The 20369-nt window shown below is 41.0% G+C and overlaps 2 protein-coding genes across 2 annotated transcripts; both read right to left on the reverse strand.

The window, feature by feature from the left end:
- Positions 1 to 1375: 1375 nt before the first annotated feature.
- On the reverse strand, positions 1376 to 10672 carry LOC143134850 (digestive cysteine proteinase 1-like). Its single transcript, XM_076295534.1, has 9 exons — positions 10546 to 10672; positions 10344 to 10444; positions 10020 to 10162; positions 9692 to 9895; positions 9350 to 9541; positions 7797 to 7959; positions 7475 to 7580; positions 2014 to 2115; positions 1376 to 1714 (listed from the first exon to the last, which is right to left on the reverse strand). The coding sequence occupies exons 2-8, from the start codon at positions 10441 to 10443 to the stop codon at positions 2016 to 2018; spliced, it is 1008 nt and encodes a 335-aa protein (XP_076151649.1). The 5' UTR covers position 10444; positions 10546 to 10672; the 3' UTR covers positions 1376 to 1714; positions 2014 to 2015.
- Positions 10673 to 13086: 2414 nt separating this feature from the next.
- ctsl.1 (cathepsin L.1) lies at positions 13087 to 18233 on the reverse strand. Its single transcript, XM_076295535.1, has 8 exons — positions 18078 to 18233; positions 17852 to 17952; positions 16871 to 17013; positions 15452 to 15646; positions 14890 to 15081; positions 14303 to 14468; positions 13922 to 14027; positions 13087 to 13664 (listed from the first exon to the last, which is right to left on the reverse strand). The coding sequence occupies exons 2-8, from the start codon at positions 17949 to 17951 to the stop codon at positions 13565 to 13567; spliced, it is 1002 nt and encodes a 333-aa protein (XP_076151650.1). The 5' UTR covers position 17952; positions 18078 to 18233; the 3' UTR covers positions 13087 to 13564.
- Positions 18234 to 20369: the final 2136 nt, after the last annotated feature.

The following is a 20369-nucleotide window of genomic DNA, read 5'->3' on the forward strand; positions in this document are numbered from 1 at the left end:
TTTTCGGGCAGCGGCCATATTGGATTGGCTGCCATCTTGGCCCCGAGGGTCTCTGGCTCCGGCGCCCTAGCTAAATCATTTCAGTATAACTTGAGCTACATCTGTGCCAAATTTGGCGCTTTTAGAAGAAATTGCGCGAAACGACCTATTTATGTGCTTAAGGCCCCCCACTATGAGTGGAATCTGAACGCTCCTTAGATTTTTCTTTATTTTCATTTTAGCTGACTTGGTTCTATGTTTGTCTAATGTTGCCAGGCTAGGGACCATACATTTACTGTAATACATTAGCTTCCTAATAGGTAATTCAGTGGCTATATGCATCTTATAAATAACTTATTTCGAAGGGATACAGTAGTTGAAGTAGCTTTGAAGCTCATTTAGCAATCTTGGTGCCGCTGTTATTCTTGCAAATGTTAGAGGCTAGGCTAGGGAACATACATTTATGTTACCAAATTAGCTTGCTAATAGGTAGGCGCAGCATGCAACTACGTGAAGTGCCAAGCCGGTGTAATGTTAGTTCACTGGCTAAGGAACACACTTTTGGACAACTATGGTAGCTTGGTAATAGGCTAAACCAGTCACTTTTGTTTGTACATGGTCCTGGAGGGACGTTGCTATGTTGGTCCAGGACCGCCATTAGAATGCTATTCCAGGACCGCTTTTAGAATGTTGATCCAGGACCGTCTTTGCAATGTTGGTCCAGGACCTACATTGTCATGTTTGTCCAGGACCGTCTTTACAATATTGTCTTTACAATGTTGGTCCAGGACCGTCTTTAGAATGTTGGTCCAGCACTGTCTTTGCGATGTTAATCCTGGACCAACATTGTAAAGACGGTCCTGGACCAACATGTGATGTCACTTCAGGAAAATGTACAACTAACAAAAGTGACTGCTTTAGCCTATTACCAAGAAGGGACCCAATAGTTGAAATAGCTTTGAAGCACATTTAGCAATCTTGTTGCCAAGGTAATTCGTGCTAATGTTAGTGGGGTGAGTCAAGGAGGAGAATGCATTAGTGTGGACCTAGCAATCTGGACGATCTGGGGAGATTTTGTAAAGACAGGTCTTGCTTTGTATTCTCCAACTTCATGGGGTGTCATAGGAGAATATTACAAGCTGTTGTATTGACAAAGGAGACTTACAGTAAGAAGGTTTTACAAGCAGGGGTTGTCTTTTGAGCAAAGCTTGAATGGGAGGCATTAGTTAAGACTCCAATCTTTCAAGAATCTTTCCCAAATCTTGTCAAAGTTGTTTGGTGTAAGGAGGCCCTAAAATGATCTGTGCTTGGATGTCATGGTCTTCAGCACGTCTGTGCTGCAGCAGATCTTATCTGGTTTCACATTTAGCACGTACTCAACATCAGATCACAGAAGTGAAATATAATCAGCTTTAATTTACAAAAATGTCAGCTATTGAAATTACACTGCAAATAGTTTACAGATCACATATTCAACTCCAATAATGTTCAAATGGCATGATAATTCATTTATGAGAAAACCTCACACATTTCCCTGAAGACATCTTTTTCAGAAAACATTATTAAAGGAATGAGATAAATATGGTTGTTGTAGTGACCACACTCTGTTTAGATTTCTCTTGTCCAAGGCTGTATCACGTGTTGTTGAGGCAAAATATGTTACATTTGAAGCATGGTAGAAAAAAACCTGTAGTCATCTTTGAGGTATGTCATCTTATTGAGACCATCTTGAACTCTTGGAAAAAAAGGAAATGAAATATTAGTTTCATTTTGAAAATATTAGTAGTTTGTCACAGAGGACTCTCATTATAAGTGAATGTCAACCCCAAATTCCACTATCGGCTGGTTTTTGGTTTCCCCAACATGGAGTAAGCTAAGACTAGTTATGAGAAATGTTACATCTCATATAGCATTACGGTGTGATTCCTATCATGAACAATGAACTGTATATTGAGAGGAGACTAATAACCTCCAGAAATACCCTGGAAAACGTATGTATCAGAGGCATTACTGTCATAACTGTCCCCTACTCACCGTCACACTGTGGGGTAAGAGGCGTAAGACGCGATGCCACACTGGTTGCCCCGATTCCTGGACATCTTGATGTAGCCTTGCTCTCCCCAATACGTTCCCCAGCTACACAAAAACATCAATGATAGTTGTCATGACTACTGAAGATTATTTCATATACTATAAGATAGATATAGACAGTGTTGGGCAAGTTACTTCAAAATCATAATGTATTATGTATTACTTATTACTGTCTTTTAAAAGTAATTTGTTACATTATAATATTACTGTCTCTGAATTGTAAGGCATTACACTACTATTGCATTACTTTTAAGTTACTTTCACCAAAATATCTAGAAATATGGATTTGCCATTCTAAATGCAGTTTATTACGCTCAATGCAGCTTGCTCTTCCAATGGAGGGAGATGTGGTTTAGCATAATGAGTGAGCTAGGTTTAAGGCTAACAACAGTAGAATGCAATAGGCGCAGTGCTCATGATGCAATACAAGGAACATCATAGTCAGAATTTTGTTAAAAACCGACAAAAGGTCAAAGTCTGCTAAATTGTGATAGAAATACTGTAACTTTAAGGCCTAGGCCTACTCATTAAAATCAATAGAGAGCCTACTATATTGTAAATCAAAGCTTAAAGGAACCGTATGTAAGATTGTGGCCAAAACTGGTACTACAATCACTTTCAAATTACTGTAGAGCGGTGTATCCCCTTCCCCTCCCCTCTGACTGGCAGAGTTGGCAACCGGATGACGAAACACTACTGACTTTGTGATTAGTAGATAGGTGGAGGGTGGCGCATTAGGCCAAAACACAACATGACAACATCAACATCAGTTGAGGGCTGCAACTTCACTTTTTAAATGACAATATCCTGGCCAGACTACTGTTGTCAGTGATATAAGTATTTGAAATTAACATGATATCTTAATGTCTAGTGACATATCAGGGCAATTTTATGATTCATTGAAATACATTTTTTACATACGGTTCCTTTAATAAAGACATGTCAAGATGGTGGCCTGCTGGCCATTTCGGTGCCCTAAGTGAGTGGCTTTGAGTGAGTGACATTTAAATGATAACTCAAACACTCAAACACCTGTGTGTTTTTAAACATTAATTTCTGAAGAAATTATGTTTTACCTATAAATGGTGCACTGTCACTTTAAGAGCATTGATCTTTACGTTGTCATAATGCCCTTTTGCCAGCTCTTGTTTACAAGCCTTATTTGTTTGAGTTACATTGATAGCACAATATTAACAATAATATGCACAATGTTAAGTTGTTTGAAGCAACCTTCATTGCTTTGGAAATGGAAGTATGCAATGATGTTGCTTCACATTTAGTTTTGCGAATACAAGTGAATTATGAGCCTGGTATCCACCTAGCTATCTGAATGGAATGCGTTTCAGTCGACTCAGCATATCATGTGCTTCATGTAGCCTAAATGCTTGGAAAACGAATTATTGAAGACCCACCAATTCTAGTAGGCTACTACGTGGTGATTGAGAGAACCCAAAAGGTATCAAACTTGCATGTAACATCGTGTTAGTGCATTTTGACATTGTAAACGTTATTGATGAAGAGTGAAACGCAGTTTGCAATAAAGCTATTCATTGGTTACATTTGGGTGCCCCCTCTGTCCTTTGGTGCCCAACGCAAAGTGCGTGATGCGCGTGGTGGGAGCGGTGGCACTGCCAGGCTACACAATCTTTTTCTGCATTTCTATCCCGTTATTCTCTTCAATTCAAGTTCACAGCACAAAGCTGACATGCACAACAGCATAGTTTGTGTTTTATCAAGAATCAAAAAGATTAGCGTGGCACTACTTTAGATGTTTCATTAATTTACTTGTGCTATTTCGCGAGGCATAGAGAGATCTTTCGGTTTCGCACACAAAGTGCACTAACTATTATGTTCTTCATAGCCTTGTCTCTGACAAGCTGAAAATAATGAGCGTAGGCTTATGTCCATCCCGCAAATAGAGTCCGCCTGCGAGTTTGCTGCAGCAATCATACTCAACCAGTATCAGGAGATAACGTTCTACTATTTTGCGCTGATTTTTTCTCCTCTGTTGTTCTCGCATGGTGTGGTGGCAAATATGTATCAAAACAAAACACCCCTTAATTTCGGGTTAAATGCATTGTAACGCGCGTTACTGAAGTTTGTACCGAGTAAAATATTACCCAATTTTTTTTTGTAATGCCTTACATTACCACGTTACCGCAAACAGCAATATATTACAGTAATTACATTACTTTTGTAACGCGTTACACCCAACACTGGATATAGATAAATAGAGATTTAAACATGAAGGGAGAGGGAGAGAGAGTCATTTATTGATCTCAGTAGGGATATTATAGCGATTTAAAACAGTGCTACTAAGCATTCTACTGGATTATTTGGGCCCTATTATGACAGTCTAAAATGCATCGTCAATAGTCAAAAGCTTATTCAAATTTAGTAGGATGTCCAGTCCACATTGGGAGTGTTTTCGTTATCAAACGTCGAACAAGGTATACCTAGGTTTCCTAATCAGTCATGGGTGTGTTTGGGGCGTAACATCATTTAAACCAATGAGAATGACATCTGTCATTCCCTTTAACGGCGCAAAGCGCGACGTCAAAGAATGCATCCGTATTTTGACAGTCAACGGAAGGAGCATTTGAAGGAGTCTGCTTGCGAGACCGTATGGAACAGTCATTCCACTAAACCATGCTTTAAAACCTAGCATAGCCTTTACGCATTTGCACTAATCTATTATTTGAACTTATTGGCAAAGTGAAACTAACTTCACCATGGTGTCAGTCAACGGCAAGGCAGTTATACGCAGTAAATTACTTTCACTATTGACTGACAATGGGTTACCATCGAAAACATAGGCTGGAAAAAGCAACAATTACCGTAATATTTTTCGAATGACTGAATAAAACAACGTTTATTCTGCAGAGGAGTTGCTTATATGTAAGGGATAATGGACGACACTCCATTAGATTTGAATCCTACCTCACAGGACGCTCGTTTAACGTATCATGGCTTGGTCAGCTATCTGCACCTCACCATCTCACCACAGGGGTCCCCCAGGGCTCAGTGCTGGGCCCCCTTCTCTTTGCTATCTACACCACCTCCTTGGGACAGATTATCCGTTCGCATGGCTTCTCATACCACTGCTATGCAGACGACACACAGCTCTATCTGTCCTTTCCACCTGATGACCCCTTGGTTTCAGCACGGATCTCGGATTGCCTCTCAGACATAGCTACATGGATGAAGGCACACCACCTCCAGCTGAACCTCTCAAAGACTGAACTGAACTCAAAGACTGAACTGCTCCCAGCTAAACCTACCATACACCACGACATCAACATCAAATTTGACTCCCTGTCTGTTTCACCTACCAGGACTGCAAGAAATCTAGGAGTTGTTCTCGACAACCAACTAAACTTCTCAGATCATGTTGCCTCAGTCGCCCGGTCATGCCGTTTCGCACTCTACAACATACGGAAAATCAGGACTTACTTGACTCAAGATGCTACCCAACTTCTGGTTCAGGCAATAGTCATCTCACGACTCAACTACTGCAATGCCCTCCTGACAGGTCTCCCAGCCTGCGCAGTGAAACCACTTCAGATGATCCAGAACGCGGCGGCGCGCCTGGTCTACAACCAACCCAAAAGGGCACATGTTACCCCGCTGCTCATCCAGCTACACTGGCTACCTATGGCGGCCCGCATCAAATTCAAGGGTCTAACGCTTGCCTACAAAGTAGTCTCCGGTTCTGCTCCCACCTACTTGAATGCCCTCATACAGACATACGCTACCTCCAGACCGCTGCGCTCCTCAGATGAACGACGTCTAGCTCTACCACCGGTACGCTCAAGCCAATCCAAGCTTTTCTCATCTGTTGTTCCTCGTTGGTGGAACACACTGCCAGTTCCTACAAGGGCAGGGACATCCTTCTCCATTTTCAAAAAACTCCTGAAGACCCAGCTCTTTAGAGAACATCTCCTCTCATAGCAACACTTACAACAAGTCTTACTGATCCTAGCACTCACCAGCCGTCGTAAACTGACACGTAACTGTTAAAAACAGCACTCACTGATGCACTTATTCTTACTGTACTCTAATGTTTTTTAAATTGTCCTAAAATTGTTGAGAATTGCTCTAAAACTTAAACTGTTTACCATGTTGTTAGTCGCTTTGGCTAAAAATGCGTCAGCCAAATGTAATGTAATGTAATGTAATGTAATGTAATGTAGATTATCCGAAAATGAACGCACGTTCAAGGTTGTAATGCGGCCACAACGCGCACCGGAATGAACCTCGTCCATTATCCCGCTTATTCTACTGTTAACAACATGTTAAATATTAAGTTAATTAAAAAAAAAATTGTTATCTCATTTGGATAGTTAAAGCTGTTAAATAAGTATTTATTTCAAATTGTTACTATAGTCCCGCATGAATGGTTGCTACGCTGGAACACTAACCAGCGGGTCTACCACCTAGGATACATATAAAACAGTCAAAACATTGATGGGATCAAAATAAGGCATTTTTATTTTTGTAAATTGAACTGCACGTTCCCATTGATGGTAAAGTTTGATCTGCTGGCTCTCCAGTTCAGCCTCGGACAGCAGCTGAACGGCGGTAGCGCGCAAAGAAGCGAGTTGGTGAAGCGTTTCTCAAGTCCTACAGCTGATGCGTGGCAGCAGGTGTTCATTGAAAGTAATTTCTGGTAGGCCGTAATCAGACATATTCAACGCAGCGGTGTTTCTTTGCTGTTTTTCCTTTCCTTTTCTAACAGTCATTTTCACTGAACGAACTCGGGCGAATTGATACAAAAAAATTAGGCCCTAGAAGGTCAAAAAAATGGAACTACTTCATAGCCGTGCACATAACCGATTTTTAATTGCACGTTCTAAAGAACCTTCACAATGGGAAACTGAATCAAGCAGTAGAATAAGTCGTGATAGTGCGTCTTCAGCTGTGCTCTCGCCTAATCACTTTTAACCATCATTACCAATTTGCAAATGCATTGTGAGATGTATTTCGTAATATCTTTATTCTAATTATGTTTCCCATTGTAGCCTAATCGTGTAATTTTGCATGGATGTGCGCTGGTGTGCTTTCATGGAGGATTGAAGGATGGTGCATTGTGCACCCGCCAATATGACTGTTTACAATGCACTCTTAAAATAACATATAAACAACTCGCCATAGACTTCTGACCAGGTGTCTCTTGGTCAGTGGCGTAGTGCGTTTTAGGTGGTGTACAATAGCGATTTTTAGACAATGCGCTAGGCCACTCCCTAAGTTGTTAATTACCACATCCCTGGGCGCATTGTTTAAAAAATAGACGTGCAAAATAAAGAAAATAAACTTTGCGCCAGGTGGAAAACGAGTTTTATGTCATGCGCCAAGGTGCAAAATAGGGGCCTTTGAGTTACAATGTGATGTAATTTCAGCCTACCTGTTCTTCACCAGCCAGTAGTCTTGACCTCCCTCAGTTCCATAACCCACCACCAGCACAGCGTGGTTCACATTACTGCTGCTGCAGTAGGAGTCGTAGAAGACACCTGTGCAAAACAATTAATAACCAAATAATTATTTAATAATAAAATAAAACTGAATAATTTTGTCCATCTACCCATCCAACTCCACAGATCACCATTATATTCTGTGGTTCCTTATATCTTATCAATTAATTAATGAATTAATCAATCAATCAAACAACATCTGTGTAGAGAGATCTGTGTTGTGCAGTGAACAGTACATGCTTACAGACAACCTACCAGATCCGTAGTTCTGGAAGTGTTCTGCGTCCACAGCCACGGACACAGGTCCCACGTTGGCCACATGCCACTCTAGTGCAGACTCGTCACCTTTGGGCATTACGTCAGCATACCCACTGCAGGTGGCTCCCACGCCAGAGGGATTGAAGCGGCAGAAGCCATTCTGATGGACATTGAAATGGGGGATATTAGAATGTACAGTATATAGTATAGTATAAGTATATATACTCTTTTGATCTTTTTGGTCTCTGCATTTATCCCAATCCGTGAATTAGTGAAACTAATCTCAGCACACAGTGAAGTGAAGCACACACTAATCCCGGCGCAGTGAGCTGCCTGCAACAACAGCGGCGCTCGGGGAGCAGTGAGGGGTTAGGTGCCTTGCTCAAGTGAACTTCAGCCGTGCCTACTGGTCGGGGTTTTCGAACCGGCAACCCTCCGGTTACAAGTCCGAAGTGCTAACCAGTAGGCCACGGCTGCCCTGGTGTAAAACAGAATGTGCTTCTGTTTTAAGTTTGCCGTTATGATCACCTACATATGAAAGTGCATTGTTGTGATAGTATTCATCCATATGCTTCATGGAATTCAAACCAAAAACTTAATGTGATGAGCTCCTTCCTCTACAAATCTAAATAACAGTATGGTTTTATTTTATTTCTATTTTTGATTCCTACTCTACTTCGTTTCTGTACTTTGGATAATTCCATGTAACTGGTTGGCTGTGCATGTCCCACAAGCATTGTTTTGTAATGACAATCAATACTTGTGGTATAGTCCATAAAATCTCATTATGTTTGATTGATTGATTGATATATTGTCATGAGATGGTAATATTTAACTTTCTGATACATTGCTACAACAACAACACCGTACATTTATATGTTTATATTGCATTGCTACAACAACAACAACAACAACAACAAAGTACATTTATATGTTTATATTACATTGCTACAACAACAACAACACAGTACATTTATATGGCGGTGTAGCCCTCACACTGAGCACATCAGCAAGATGTAACCGCTGAGTTAACACTATGACAAACAAATCACTTGTAGCAGGACGCCCTCTATGGTCTAATGATGGTCATAGCTTTGAAAAACGACTCTATATTGCTTGTTTATTGTATTCTGTTTGTTATATACTGTAATATGTATATGTGTATGTGTGTGTATTGCATACATATCGTCACTGTCTGCTTACTATATGTCAGAGTGACAAATTCCTTGTTGGCGAATAAGAGCTGATTCTAATTCTGATTCTGATCAGGCCAAAATAAAACCACATGTCCCTACTGTGTTAGTCACTGTTGGTGGACATCTCAAAGGCAGCAAGTTTTGGCCGACAAGATCTCACTCCATCCTGACAAAATGGACAGATCTGTAACTCCCTAACGAATCGTCACACAGGCCTAAAAAGACCATAATGTACTAATTCAAATCTCTACTCAAGCTATTTTTCACAGTGTCTCCTCCTAGAATGTCTCCCCTAACATTGACCACATGATGTCTTCTGATGATGTGGATTTTAAAGGTAAGACTTTACAGTACCTTTGCCTCGTAGGGGTAATAGTCCTCTGTGTCGAGGCCTCCGTTATTGCTGATGTATTGAAATGCTGGGTTCATCCAGCCTCCACTGCAGCCCTGGTCTCCATAGGACCCAGTGCAGTCCACCAGCTGCTGCTCACTCAGAGAGGGCAGGTAGCCATATTTAATGCAGTAGTGGGACTCCAGCGCACCTGTCTGAATTGCATGACAACATGACGAGTTAGATTATGGACACACACGCATACACACGCACACACACACACACAGACACACAGACACACGCACACATACACACACACACACAGACACACAAAGAGACAACAAGCGACAAGAGAAAACACTAACCGTGCTGAAGGCCCAGCAGGATCCACACTGCCCCTGGTTTTTGACAGGAGTCACACAGCCTTTATCCTTCCAGTTCACAGAGACAGCCATCTTAACGCCCCCTTTAGGTGTGGAGGTGAATGTGCCTCTGTGGGGCAGGGTTCTGGTCTCATTGGAGGGGATCATGTTTCTGAGGAGGACATTCTGATGGAATTCCTCACTGTCCTGTAAAAATAAAGTATATTTCATTTCTGAAGCCTAAACATGCAAATCCTTCAATAATGAACGAGACCATAATACTGTTAGTGATTGTCTAATGAGTTATTTGGAAACAACTAGACCAGCATACCATGTCAGAGAACTGATTCATGCCCATGCAGTAGTTCTTGGTGCCCTGATCAGCCAGGATGTTGTGGGTCAGGACCAAACGTCGCTTGGAGAGCCAGATATTTTTACGATGGGTCTCCTCCTGAGGTGAGCTATATGATTTATCTGTTGGGCATATAGGACGAACAAAAAACATCATTGTTTTTGTCAAGCTTCACCTAAACTTGTTGAACTACTTTACATACTGTGAAAGCGTGTAACGAAATGAAGCATGTGAAATGTATTATGAAGACTTTAATAAGTCAAGATTAGAAGAGTATATTGATATTTTTGTGACCCTACTCACCAAACTTGAGTTTCCATGCGTGGAACTCTAGGTCCTCCAGAGAGAGGCTGGCACAGCTCACCACTGCCAGAGAGGCAGCTGCGATGATCAACAGTTTCATGCTGGAAGATAAAAGAACAAAAAAAAAACTCTGGATTACAGACAGTTTGTATTCTCGGGAGTAAGAAATGAGAGTGAGACAATGAGAGAGTGGATATTTTACCTGGTCAAGAGTTCCTTGTAAACTTCTATTCTGAATGATGTGGAGCGGTTTGACAGATAAGCGTTTAAGGTCTGACTCCTCTGGCCTGAGGTGAAGGATGCTGATGCCCTTTATACCTCTCTGCCCACCCAAACCACCCAAACCAGCCTGGCGCACGTGACCTCGAGTTCCTCTTCTGCCGCTCAATTAGTTCCTGTTCAGGATCAGATGGCCGGAGTTTTGTCAGAGGAAGTACTTCTATAAATATATACATTAATGTTCTGTAGTATTCTATGAAAACATATTTCTATAAATATCACAATTACATATTCATTAATATTAATGTATTAATTTCATAGATGTCAAAGAATATTCAGCCTTAGTTTATGTCCTTCACATATTATGGAAGTAATGCTTAATTAACTAGTACGGCAAAGTGTATCGGTATCTCTCATCACAACATGTACATTTCCTTATTTTGAATTGATTGTTTTACTATAACTGATGTTCTTACAATGTTAATGTACTGTTTACTGTTATTGTTTGTTGTTATTATGATGTAAGTAGCTTTGGATAATGAGATTAAGAGCAAAGATTATCTTCTCATAGAGTATCATGGATTTACATGCCCTTAGATGAGGGGTGCATAACTATACTGTAAATTATCTGTAGTACAATGCAATAAGATTATTATCACCAGGCAGAAAAGCTGAAGACAAGATGAAAACATCTATAATAAAGAAATAACACAAGGAAAAAGAGATACCAAAGTCTATGTTATTTGACAAATATCTGGGAGTGGTTGTGTAGAGTTATGTGCATGTAGTGACACTTTTTGACACTTTTAAGTGCTGGTGAACATTGTCACAGAATTCGGTATAGATTCTTCTCAGTGAGATTAGTCCTCGCACGTGGCCAGGGTGAGTATTAAGGAAGAGGACATTGGTTCATATACATGTGAGCTCCGTGGGCGTCGGTGAGGCATGTGCTTTGTGGTTACATGGCAACATGCAATTATCAGGGTGAAAAAAGCTAAAGTTAGCATGCAATCATCAGCATAAGAAGAGTTAGAGTTAGCATGCAGTCATCAGCATAAGAAGAGTTTGAGTTAACATGTAATCATCAGCATAGAGACAACTAGAGTTAACATGCAATCATCAGCATAACAACAACTAGAGTTAACATGCAATCATCAGCATATGAACAAATAGAGTTAACGTGCAATCATCAGCATAAGAACAAATAGAGTTAACATGCAATCATCAGCATACAGACAACTAGAGTTAACATGTAATCATCAGCATACAGACAACTAGAGTTAACATGTAATCATCAGCATACAGACAACTAGAGTTAACATGTAATCATCAGCATATGAACAACTAGAGTTAACATGTAATCATCAGCATAAGAACAACTAGAGTTAACGTGCAATCATCAGCATACAGACAACTAGAGTTAACATGTAATCATCAGCATATGAACAACTAGACTTGGCTGAATATGCCGAGCTACAGAACTCACTCCTTCTTTCCTAGTCTACCTTCATGGCCACGTCCCGTACCCATATGATTCTTATAGCCATATAACCCTCAGAACAAAATGACAAGGATGTGGATACAGTGGACATTTACAAAAAATATCATGGTATAACAGGTTGTAAGTATGACACCTTTATTTAGGTAACATATTAAAGTTTTACTGGGATGTTAGTACAAATAATACAAGCCTAAATGAGAGTCTGGTAGAGAGTATAGATGACTACAGGATGACGAAATTATGATTGTGGTGTCACAGCTGCATGTGCGTGTGAGTTGGGGAATGAGTCATATGATTACGTAACGTCATGTGAGAATGAGCCAGGTGAGCCAGTACGCATTTTTATTAACTTTTACAAAAAACTTCTAATGTACAATCTTAGGCTCTAAGTTCATATTCCCTCCTCTGGGTATTAGCATCCAGACTATTATAGAAAGAGTGATCAATAAGGCTGAATAAGGACAAGGCCTACATCATATTCTCACTGCACTGTAAATCTGGATTATTCTGTTGTCCGGACAAAGTATCATAGAATGGCATGAAAGGTCATAGGTCATATAAACGGTTGTGCTTCATCAGTGGAGCATTTCATTTCCCAATAACATATTTATTATCTTGTAGCAACTATACGACCACATCAGTCATATTAGTCATTGGTCATTCTGTGTCAAATCAGATAAGGTTGTTGCAGCACCATCCCAGATTTTGTTCAGTCCTTGTCTATATCAAGAATGGGTTCCAAAATCAAGGCCTGTAAAATATATCTGTTCAAATCCTATGTCTTCATATTATTTTCAGCCCCTGAAATTACTTACAGTTTTACAGCCTGAACAAAGACATCCTTATCTGAAGCACATACACTGAATGTTCTTATTTAGCATAAGCACTGAAATGGATAAAAAGTCAAACAGGGTGTTCCTTTATTTTGTCGTTTGCTTCTTTGTCTGTTTCAGAAGGACACTATGCGGAATGTGGATGCAGATGCAGCATTTTGTGGGCAAGAAGCACAAACAAATCAAAATATAGTGTTTAGGTTCATTTTATTTTGTATGTATTTTTACAGTTGGTTACGTTTTCTCTCATCCACACAGCCACAAAACAGAAAAACAGTCGCTATACAGTCTAATAATCTTCTAACAAGATCACAAAATCCTAAGGTAAAGACATTTTTTGTTTGTTAATGTGTTATGTCATCATTAATAAAGTGTGTCATTATCAGACTTCTCTTCTACTACTATGCATATTTTCGCCCATTAAGAATGAATTACAGAAACAAGGGATGTCCGGGCTCTAGGCTACATGGTGCGTACATGAATGAATGTGTTAGGGATGTCTGAGCTCTAGGCTACATGGTGCGTACATGAATGAATTTGTTAAAACGGTTTAGTTCTGCTCTGTGCTCCTGTGTCTCTGGAGTGTGATGAAGAGGCCAGTGTAACTACTGGACCCCGGAGCTCCGCGGGTCCAGGCGTCCGCAGGGCCTGACCTCTGACCCCCAGCCTCAAACCAGGGGGTAGCTGGAGGCGGTGGCGATGCCGCACTGGTTGTTCTTGTTCCTGGTCATCTTGATGTAGCCCTTATCACCCCAGGACAGACCCCAGCTGGACAAGACAAACAGGCAAACAAACAAATAAATAGGTAAACAATATTTACAAAGTTACACATATACATCGGATGACTTGTACTCTGTAAGAAGCACATCCTGTGCATGTTTTATGGGTCTCTTTTGAAGTCTTCTGAACCCAAAATACAAATATTACCCATTATGCATAGGACCAGAGGACACACATGCACAAACACAGAGAGAGAGAGATTTACAGACACATATACACACACAGTTGTTAGTGATTTGCCCTACCTGTTCTTGACGATCCAGTAGTCCTTCCCATTCTCCGATCCGTAGCCCACAGCCAGCACTCCATGGTCCAGATCCTCACTGCTGCACTCGGCCTCGTCATAGACTCCTACAGCCATCAAGCAATACATCAGCTGATCACGGAGGTTGGTTAAGACCACACACACAGCACTAATCAGCTCTTACGTAAAGAAAGACAGCTCTTCCTCTGTCACAAAGATTAATTAAAAAAAGTAATTAAAAAAAATATGTAGGCCTACTGTCTGTCTGTCTTTCTTTCTTTCTTTCTCTCTTTCCCTCTTTAAGTGACAAACAGACCCACTGTTATCGTTTCATTTGTGCCTTAAAGGTGAGTTGAGAGGGCCATGCATGCCATGCGCTAACCTGACTCATACATCTGGAAGGAGGAATGTCCGGCATCAATGGCCACTGACACAGGACCCATGGTTGCCACGGCCTCCTGCAGAGCGTTCTCGTCACCACTGGTGATGTCCACGTAGCCCGAACATGTGGCACCCACACTGTCTGGCTTGAAGCGGCATTTCCCATCCTGAGCAGGTGAGCAGGTCCAGAGTCAGGTGATTTGGTGTTAGACATGTAATAAGTCCACTGGCTTTGTGGTTATGGATTTAAATTTTGAGTGCAGTACATACTTATTTAGCCTCCCTTATTTAATATGTTTATCACATTTTTAAATATATTTTTATTCATTATTCTAATATGTTGTTATTTGTTGTAATATTAATATTGTTGTATTTTATTCATTATTCTAATATGTTGTTATTTGTTGTAATATTAATATTGTTGTATTTTATTCATTATTCTAATATGTTTGTTATTTGTTTGTAATAGTATATTTCAAACAAGAACTTTTTTCCACTAACATGACATTTACAAACCTTGTCCACTAGGTGTCAGTGTTGTTGTATCCCTCTATCCTATCTGTGCTGGTGGTATTGATGTGTGCTTACCTCAGCCTCATAGGGGTAGGAGTCCTCAGTGTCGATGCCACCATTGGCTTGGATGTACTGGAAGGCCTGGTCCATCCAACCGCCGCCACAGCCCATGTTGCCATAGTCCCCGGAGCAGTCGACCAGCTGCTGCTCGCTCAAAGACACCAGCTTTCCTGTCTTCTTAAAAGTCTGGCCCTCCAGAGAGCCAGTCTGCCATGGGCAAGAGAAAACAGGGCATTAGTATGGTATTAGTATGGTAGATAGCTATCAGCTATCAGCTATTAGCATGGCAGTATGATAGCTATCAGGGTATTAGCATGGCAGTATGATAGCTATCAGGGTGTTAGTATGGTAGTTGGTAGTCTGATAACTATCAGGGTAATAGTATAGTAGAAACTCATAGGCCTAATGTGTGTAATCAAACAGTGTCAGATAGACCTATAGCCGTCAGACGCTGAAAAACCATGTCGTCATTATGAGCAAACCTCCCTGTACGGTAGGTTCTAAGCCTATGACCACACAGCTTCAGACATATACATACTGTACACACACACACACACACACACACAAGCACACTGACCGCGCTGAAGGCCCAGCATGAGCCACAAGCCTTCTGGTCCTTGACATCGGTCACAAAGCCCTTGTCCCTCCAGTCCACCTCCTTGGGCATATCTCTGTCTCTCAGGCTGAGACCCAGGAAGGTGCTGCCGGACTTGGTGCTGTTGGTACGCTTCAGGCACTTGCCGATCACAAGGTTTCGGTACTCCTGGTTGCTCTGTGGAGGTTAGTCAGGGTTTGTGTCGGTCAAATGTACTCAGTAATAGTAACAGCACCAAAATCACAGCAAGTTAGGCTACTCAGACTGTTCAGTGGTAGTGGCATTTATACATTGTTCAAATGTTACTTTTATTTATTCAAAGCGAGAGAACAGTGTTTCATAACATCACAATTGACTGTTTGAGTGAGAAAAAAATAGTACATGTAATAGGGTGATTAATCAAATGAACATGTCATGTGAAAAAACAAAGTATATACATTATTGTGCACATATAAACAAAGTATATACATTATTGTGTACATATAAACAAAGTATATTATTGTGCACATATAGCCTCTCACACAACTTCCCTGCAGCGTGTCAAGAAAAACCTAAAGTGATGTCTTTGAATCCAGTTATTTCATAGTAGAATTGTTGTGTAAAAACAATATTGAACTGATGTGTGTCTTTCTTTACACTTCTCTCATCTTCTCAAGGAACTCTGGATCTCCTTCAGTCACCATTGGGTCCTTGGTTACCTGTCTGACCAAGGCCCCTTCGTCCCAGCTTACTCAGTTTGACTGAGCGGCCATTGGAGAGTTTGAGTATTGATGAGAAAAAGATGAGATGTTGATGAAGATGATATGTTTGTGTTATAACTCTGTCAGTCATCTGGAATATTTTTAAACGCTTTTTAAATGGCCAAGCTATTGTTATTTTTTCTAATCATCAGGTTTAATTCACACTGAATAAATGCTGTTAATTGAAATACTGATTGTCTAATTGTGTATACACCACATACTACATTGTTTAAAAATTATGGTAATAAACTTGAAACATGAATAACTGCTCAAAATAACTAAGGCAACTATATTACACATGATTTTATCATGCAAAGTTAACCAGTACAAATCAGGGAAATGTCCTTGATTTATTTTGAATTTGCTTAATTGCATTGAGATTTTATTGCAAAATGTCGGCTGTGTGATGCAATATTTCATACTGGGTGATGTGTTATGAAAAAGTCTGAAGAAGAGTCATGAGGCTCGAAACATCACTGCATAATTACAACAACAAAAAAACAGAAACTTAAACGGGAACTCCCTGGTGTGGAGATCACCTCTAATCTCTTGTATGTAATTATTAATATGCTTTAAATCCTACAGGACCTACACCCATCCAAATGGCCCTGTGGATGTGCATGGCCTCTCACTGTTTCTTATGATAGAGCTGAAATCCTACCATGTCGGCGAAGTGGTTCATGCCCATGCGGTAGCTCTTGATGCCCTGGTCAGCCAGGATATTGTGGACCAGCACCAGTTTACGGTTCTCCATCCAGGTGGATCTGCGCTGGGCTTCCTCAGCAGGTGAGCCATAGGAGCGGCCTGCATCAGAGAGAGAGAGAAGGGGAGACAGAGAGAGACGGGTAGAGAGAGAGAGAGAGAGAGGCAGGTAGAGAGGCAGTCGTTAGCGCTCTTCAGAAATGAGCTTTTGTTCATTACATTACATTTAGCAGACACTTCTTGACCAAAGTGACTTACATATGTCAGTTACTGTATATTACAAGGGATCACATTGTCCTCAGAGCAACTTGGGGTTAAGTGCCTTACTCAAGGGCACAACGGTGGAAGCTGGGAATTGAACCGACAACTTTCAGGCTACTGCACGCTAGCCCAGCTCCTTAACCACTACACCAAAGATCCTTGATTACTAGCTCCGCTTTAACCCTCTCTGACTACACTACCACCGCCCCATTTCATTGCAAGACATTCTGGAATGATACCTTGCAGATCTAAAATTGCACAGAATCATCAGTTATGAACTGCGTAGTCAGAGAGTGTTGAATCAGAATGTTCTAAAGTAATTTCTTGTAAGTTATCATGGACTCATAGAGCATGTGCTCAGCTTCAGGAAGGTAAAGCGCATGAACTCCACCCAGAAAACAAAACGCATTCATCATCACAGTACTCTATCGCTGGCGAATTCTCGTGAAGTGCCTATAATGCTCTGAGGCGGTAGCTCATGATCCTAATGCATGTTTTTCTACTACGACTTTTCTCTCTCAAAGGACAGAACCACTTTGATAAGCATCTGTTGGTACTCTGTAATGCTTTTCACTTTTTCCCTTTCAGGCTAAAAACATCATTCTTTTTTTTTGTAACCAACAGGTTTTCTCCAGCATAGGTAAGGTAAAGCAGAACAAATTATAGACTACTGTCTCACCAAACTTGAGTTTCCATGCGTGGAACTCCAGGTCCTCCAGAGAGAGGCTGGCACAGCTCACCACTGCCAGAGAGGCAGCTGCGATGATCAACAGCTTCATACTGCAGCACACACAAGAACACCCAGGTTTTGAGAATCACTGTCTTATACTCTTGTGAAGTAGTGCACAATAGTCCAGGATGTGTGCGTCTGTGTGTGTGTGTGTCTGTGTGGTGGTTCCCCTCACCTGTTTGTGTGTCTTGACGTCTTGAAACCTTCAGTGGGAGATGGCTGGGTGTCACGCTTTCCTTTGGTTTATATAGAACACCTTCAGCTTCCTACAGTCAGGTGACTCTCACACTGCAGTCATAAACACGAGTGAAATATAGTGCTTACCAGTTCACAAAAGGAAGCATTACCGTATGCATCAGGGGAACTACAGCAGCATTAATAATTTGATTTCAATGACTCAATTTTTTTCGGAATCGTGCAGTGAGCACCGTTATACTACTGTATACTGAAATCATTTCACAGCTGTTGCATGGGCATTCCATTCAAAACAGATGGGTTGTCCAGTTTAAGTATTTCTCTGAGACTGATTGAATGAACAATGTCAATGAACTAGTGTGAACTGTAAATAAGATTGTTTAACTTCCCGCAAATGTGTGAGTCATATTTATGTCTGTGGTTCCACTATTTTTTACTTTGTCTTTTGGTTTAATTTCCTGTCTCTTGGGCTTCCACTGTTCTGGTGTTTTTGGGACTCCTTACTGGCAGGGAGTCTGTGTCTTGTCCCGTTAGGATCTTCTGGTCAGTTATATTAGAGAAATTTCCGTTTAACCACAGATACCAAACACAAACAGAAAAGCTGGTTACATTCCATATTTGAATAGGCCACTGAATCACTGCTGTTCTTCCCATACATGACTGACAGCGTGAGGGATTTCTGCTGGCCATGAAGACCAGGCAAGGGAAGGCCTTTAGTAAACAGGCTATAGTAAACAGGCTATAGTACACAGGCTATAGTACACAGGCTATATGAAACAGACTATAGTACACAGGCTATAGGAAACAGGATATAGTAAACAAACAGGCTATAGTAAACAGGCTATAGTACACAGGCTATAGGAAACAGGCTATAGTACCCAGGCTATATGAAACAGACTATAGTAAACAAACAGGCTATAGTAAACAGGCTATAGTAAACAGACTATAGTAAACAGGCTATAGTAAACAAACAGGCTAAACAGGCTATAGTAAACAGGCTATTAGTACACAGGCTATAGTAAACAGGCTATTAGTACACAGGCTATATGAAACAGACTATAGTACACAGGCTATAGTAAACAGACTATAGTAAACAGGCTATAGGAAACAGGCTTTAGTACTACTTTAGTACTACTATGCTTGAAAAAACACAGGAAAGAACTGTACTCAGTAGCGGTTCCAGTTTGAATGGTGGTGGTGGTGTGGGCGAAACGCTCCCTCAGTGTTGGACTGCACATTGGGAACATCAGGACATCCCCCGGTGGCTTGATGGTTGCCTTGGTGATATAGCAAGGAAGAATGAGACACAAACCATATCAATATCACCAGAAAGTTAATGTTATAAATATGACACACCTCTAATACTCAGTGTTCAAATAAAGTCCTTGGTCAAATGTATGTATTTTGTCATTTAGATAACTGTCCTCCCTGATGAACACAGAGGCTAAATAGACTCGCTGTCCCTGTCTGTTCCACCCAGCTCTGTGGCTCTGGTTCCCTTGTGACTGCACGATTGCTTTTACTGATTGCTTGAGTACTGCTCTCAGTCAGAGTGACAGACTCCCCTGTGTACCCACAGGCTTTCAGTGGGGAGATGATGTCACAGACCCCTGACCCCTCCACACCTCACACTCTCTGTGTCACACTGGTGGACATTCCCATGCAGGAGCCTGCCCAGCACACAGATTAGAATCAGGGGCCCGACTCTGACCAGTTTAACTGATCCAAACAGATTAGAATCAGGGGCTCCACTCTGACCAGGTTAACTGATCCACACAGATTAGAATCAGGGGCTCCACTCTGACCAGGTTAACTGATCCACACAGATTAGAATCAGGGCCTCCACTCTGACCAGGTTAACTGATCCACACAGATCAGGGGCTCCACTCTGACCAGGTTAACTGATCCGCACAGATTAGAATCAGGGGCTACACTCTGACTAGGTTAACTGATCCACACAGCCCCACACGCTGCCAAGATTGTATTCAAACCTGTTCTTGGCCCTACAGATTTTTGCTCTGTTTTGATGACCACTTTTCAGATGACTAAATAGACCAAATAGATAGATTAATTTATTATCTTATTCATTATGCATTAACTTCCCTTTTTCCGTGTTTGTGTCACACCATGTAATGCACATATACAGTTCTATAAAGACAGCCGGAAATTATAGTGCTCATTTCCATCTGTCAGAAACAAAAGACGCCTTCAAATACATGTCGGAACAAGTAGAGTATTTAATAGAAATATAAAAGGGATTTCCCAGTCATGT

This window comes from Alosa pseudoharengus, unplaced genomic scaffold (genome assembly GCF_046254945.1).
Source record: "Alosa pseudoharengus isolate Yale_2024_CS ecotype anadromous, Long Island Sound unplaced genomic scaffold, YU_APseudo_1.1 YU_APseudo_1.1_scf_2, whole genome shotgun sequence".
NCBI classification, from domain to species: Eukaryota; Metazoa; Chordata; class Actinopteri; order Clupeiformes; family Clupeidae; genus Alosa; species Alosa pseudoharengus.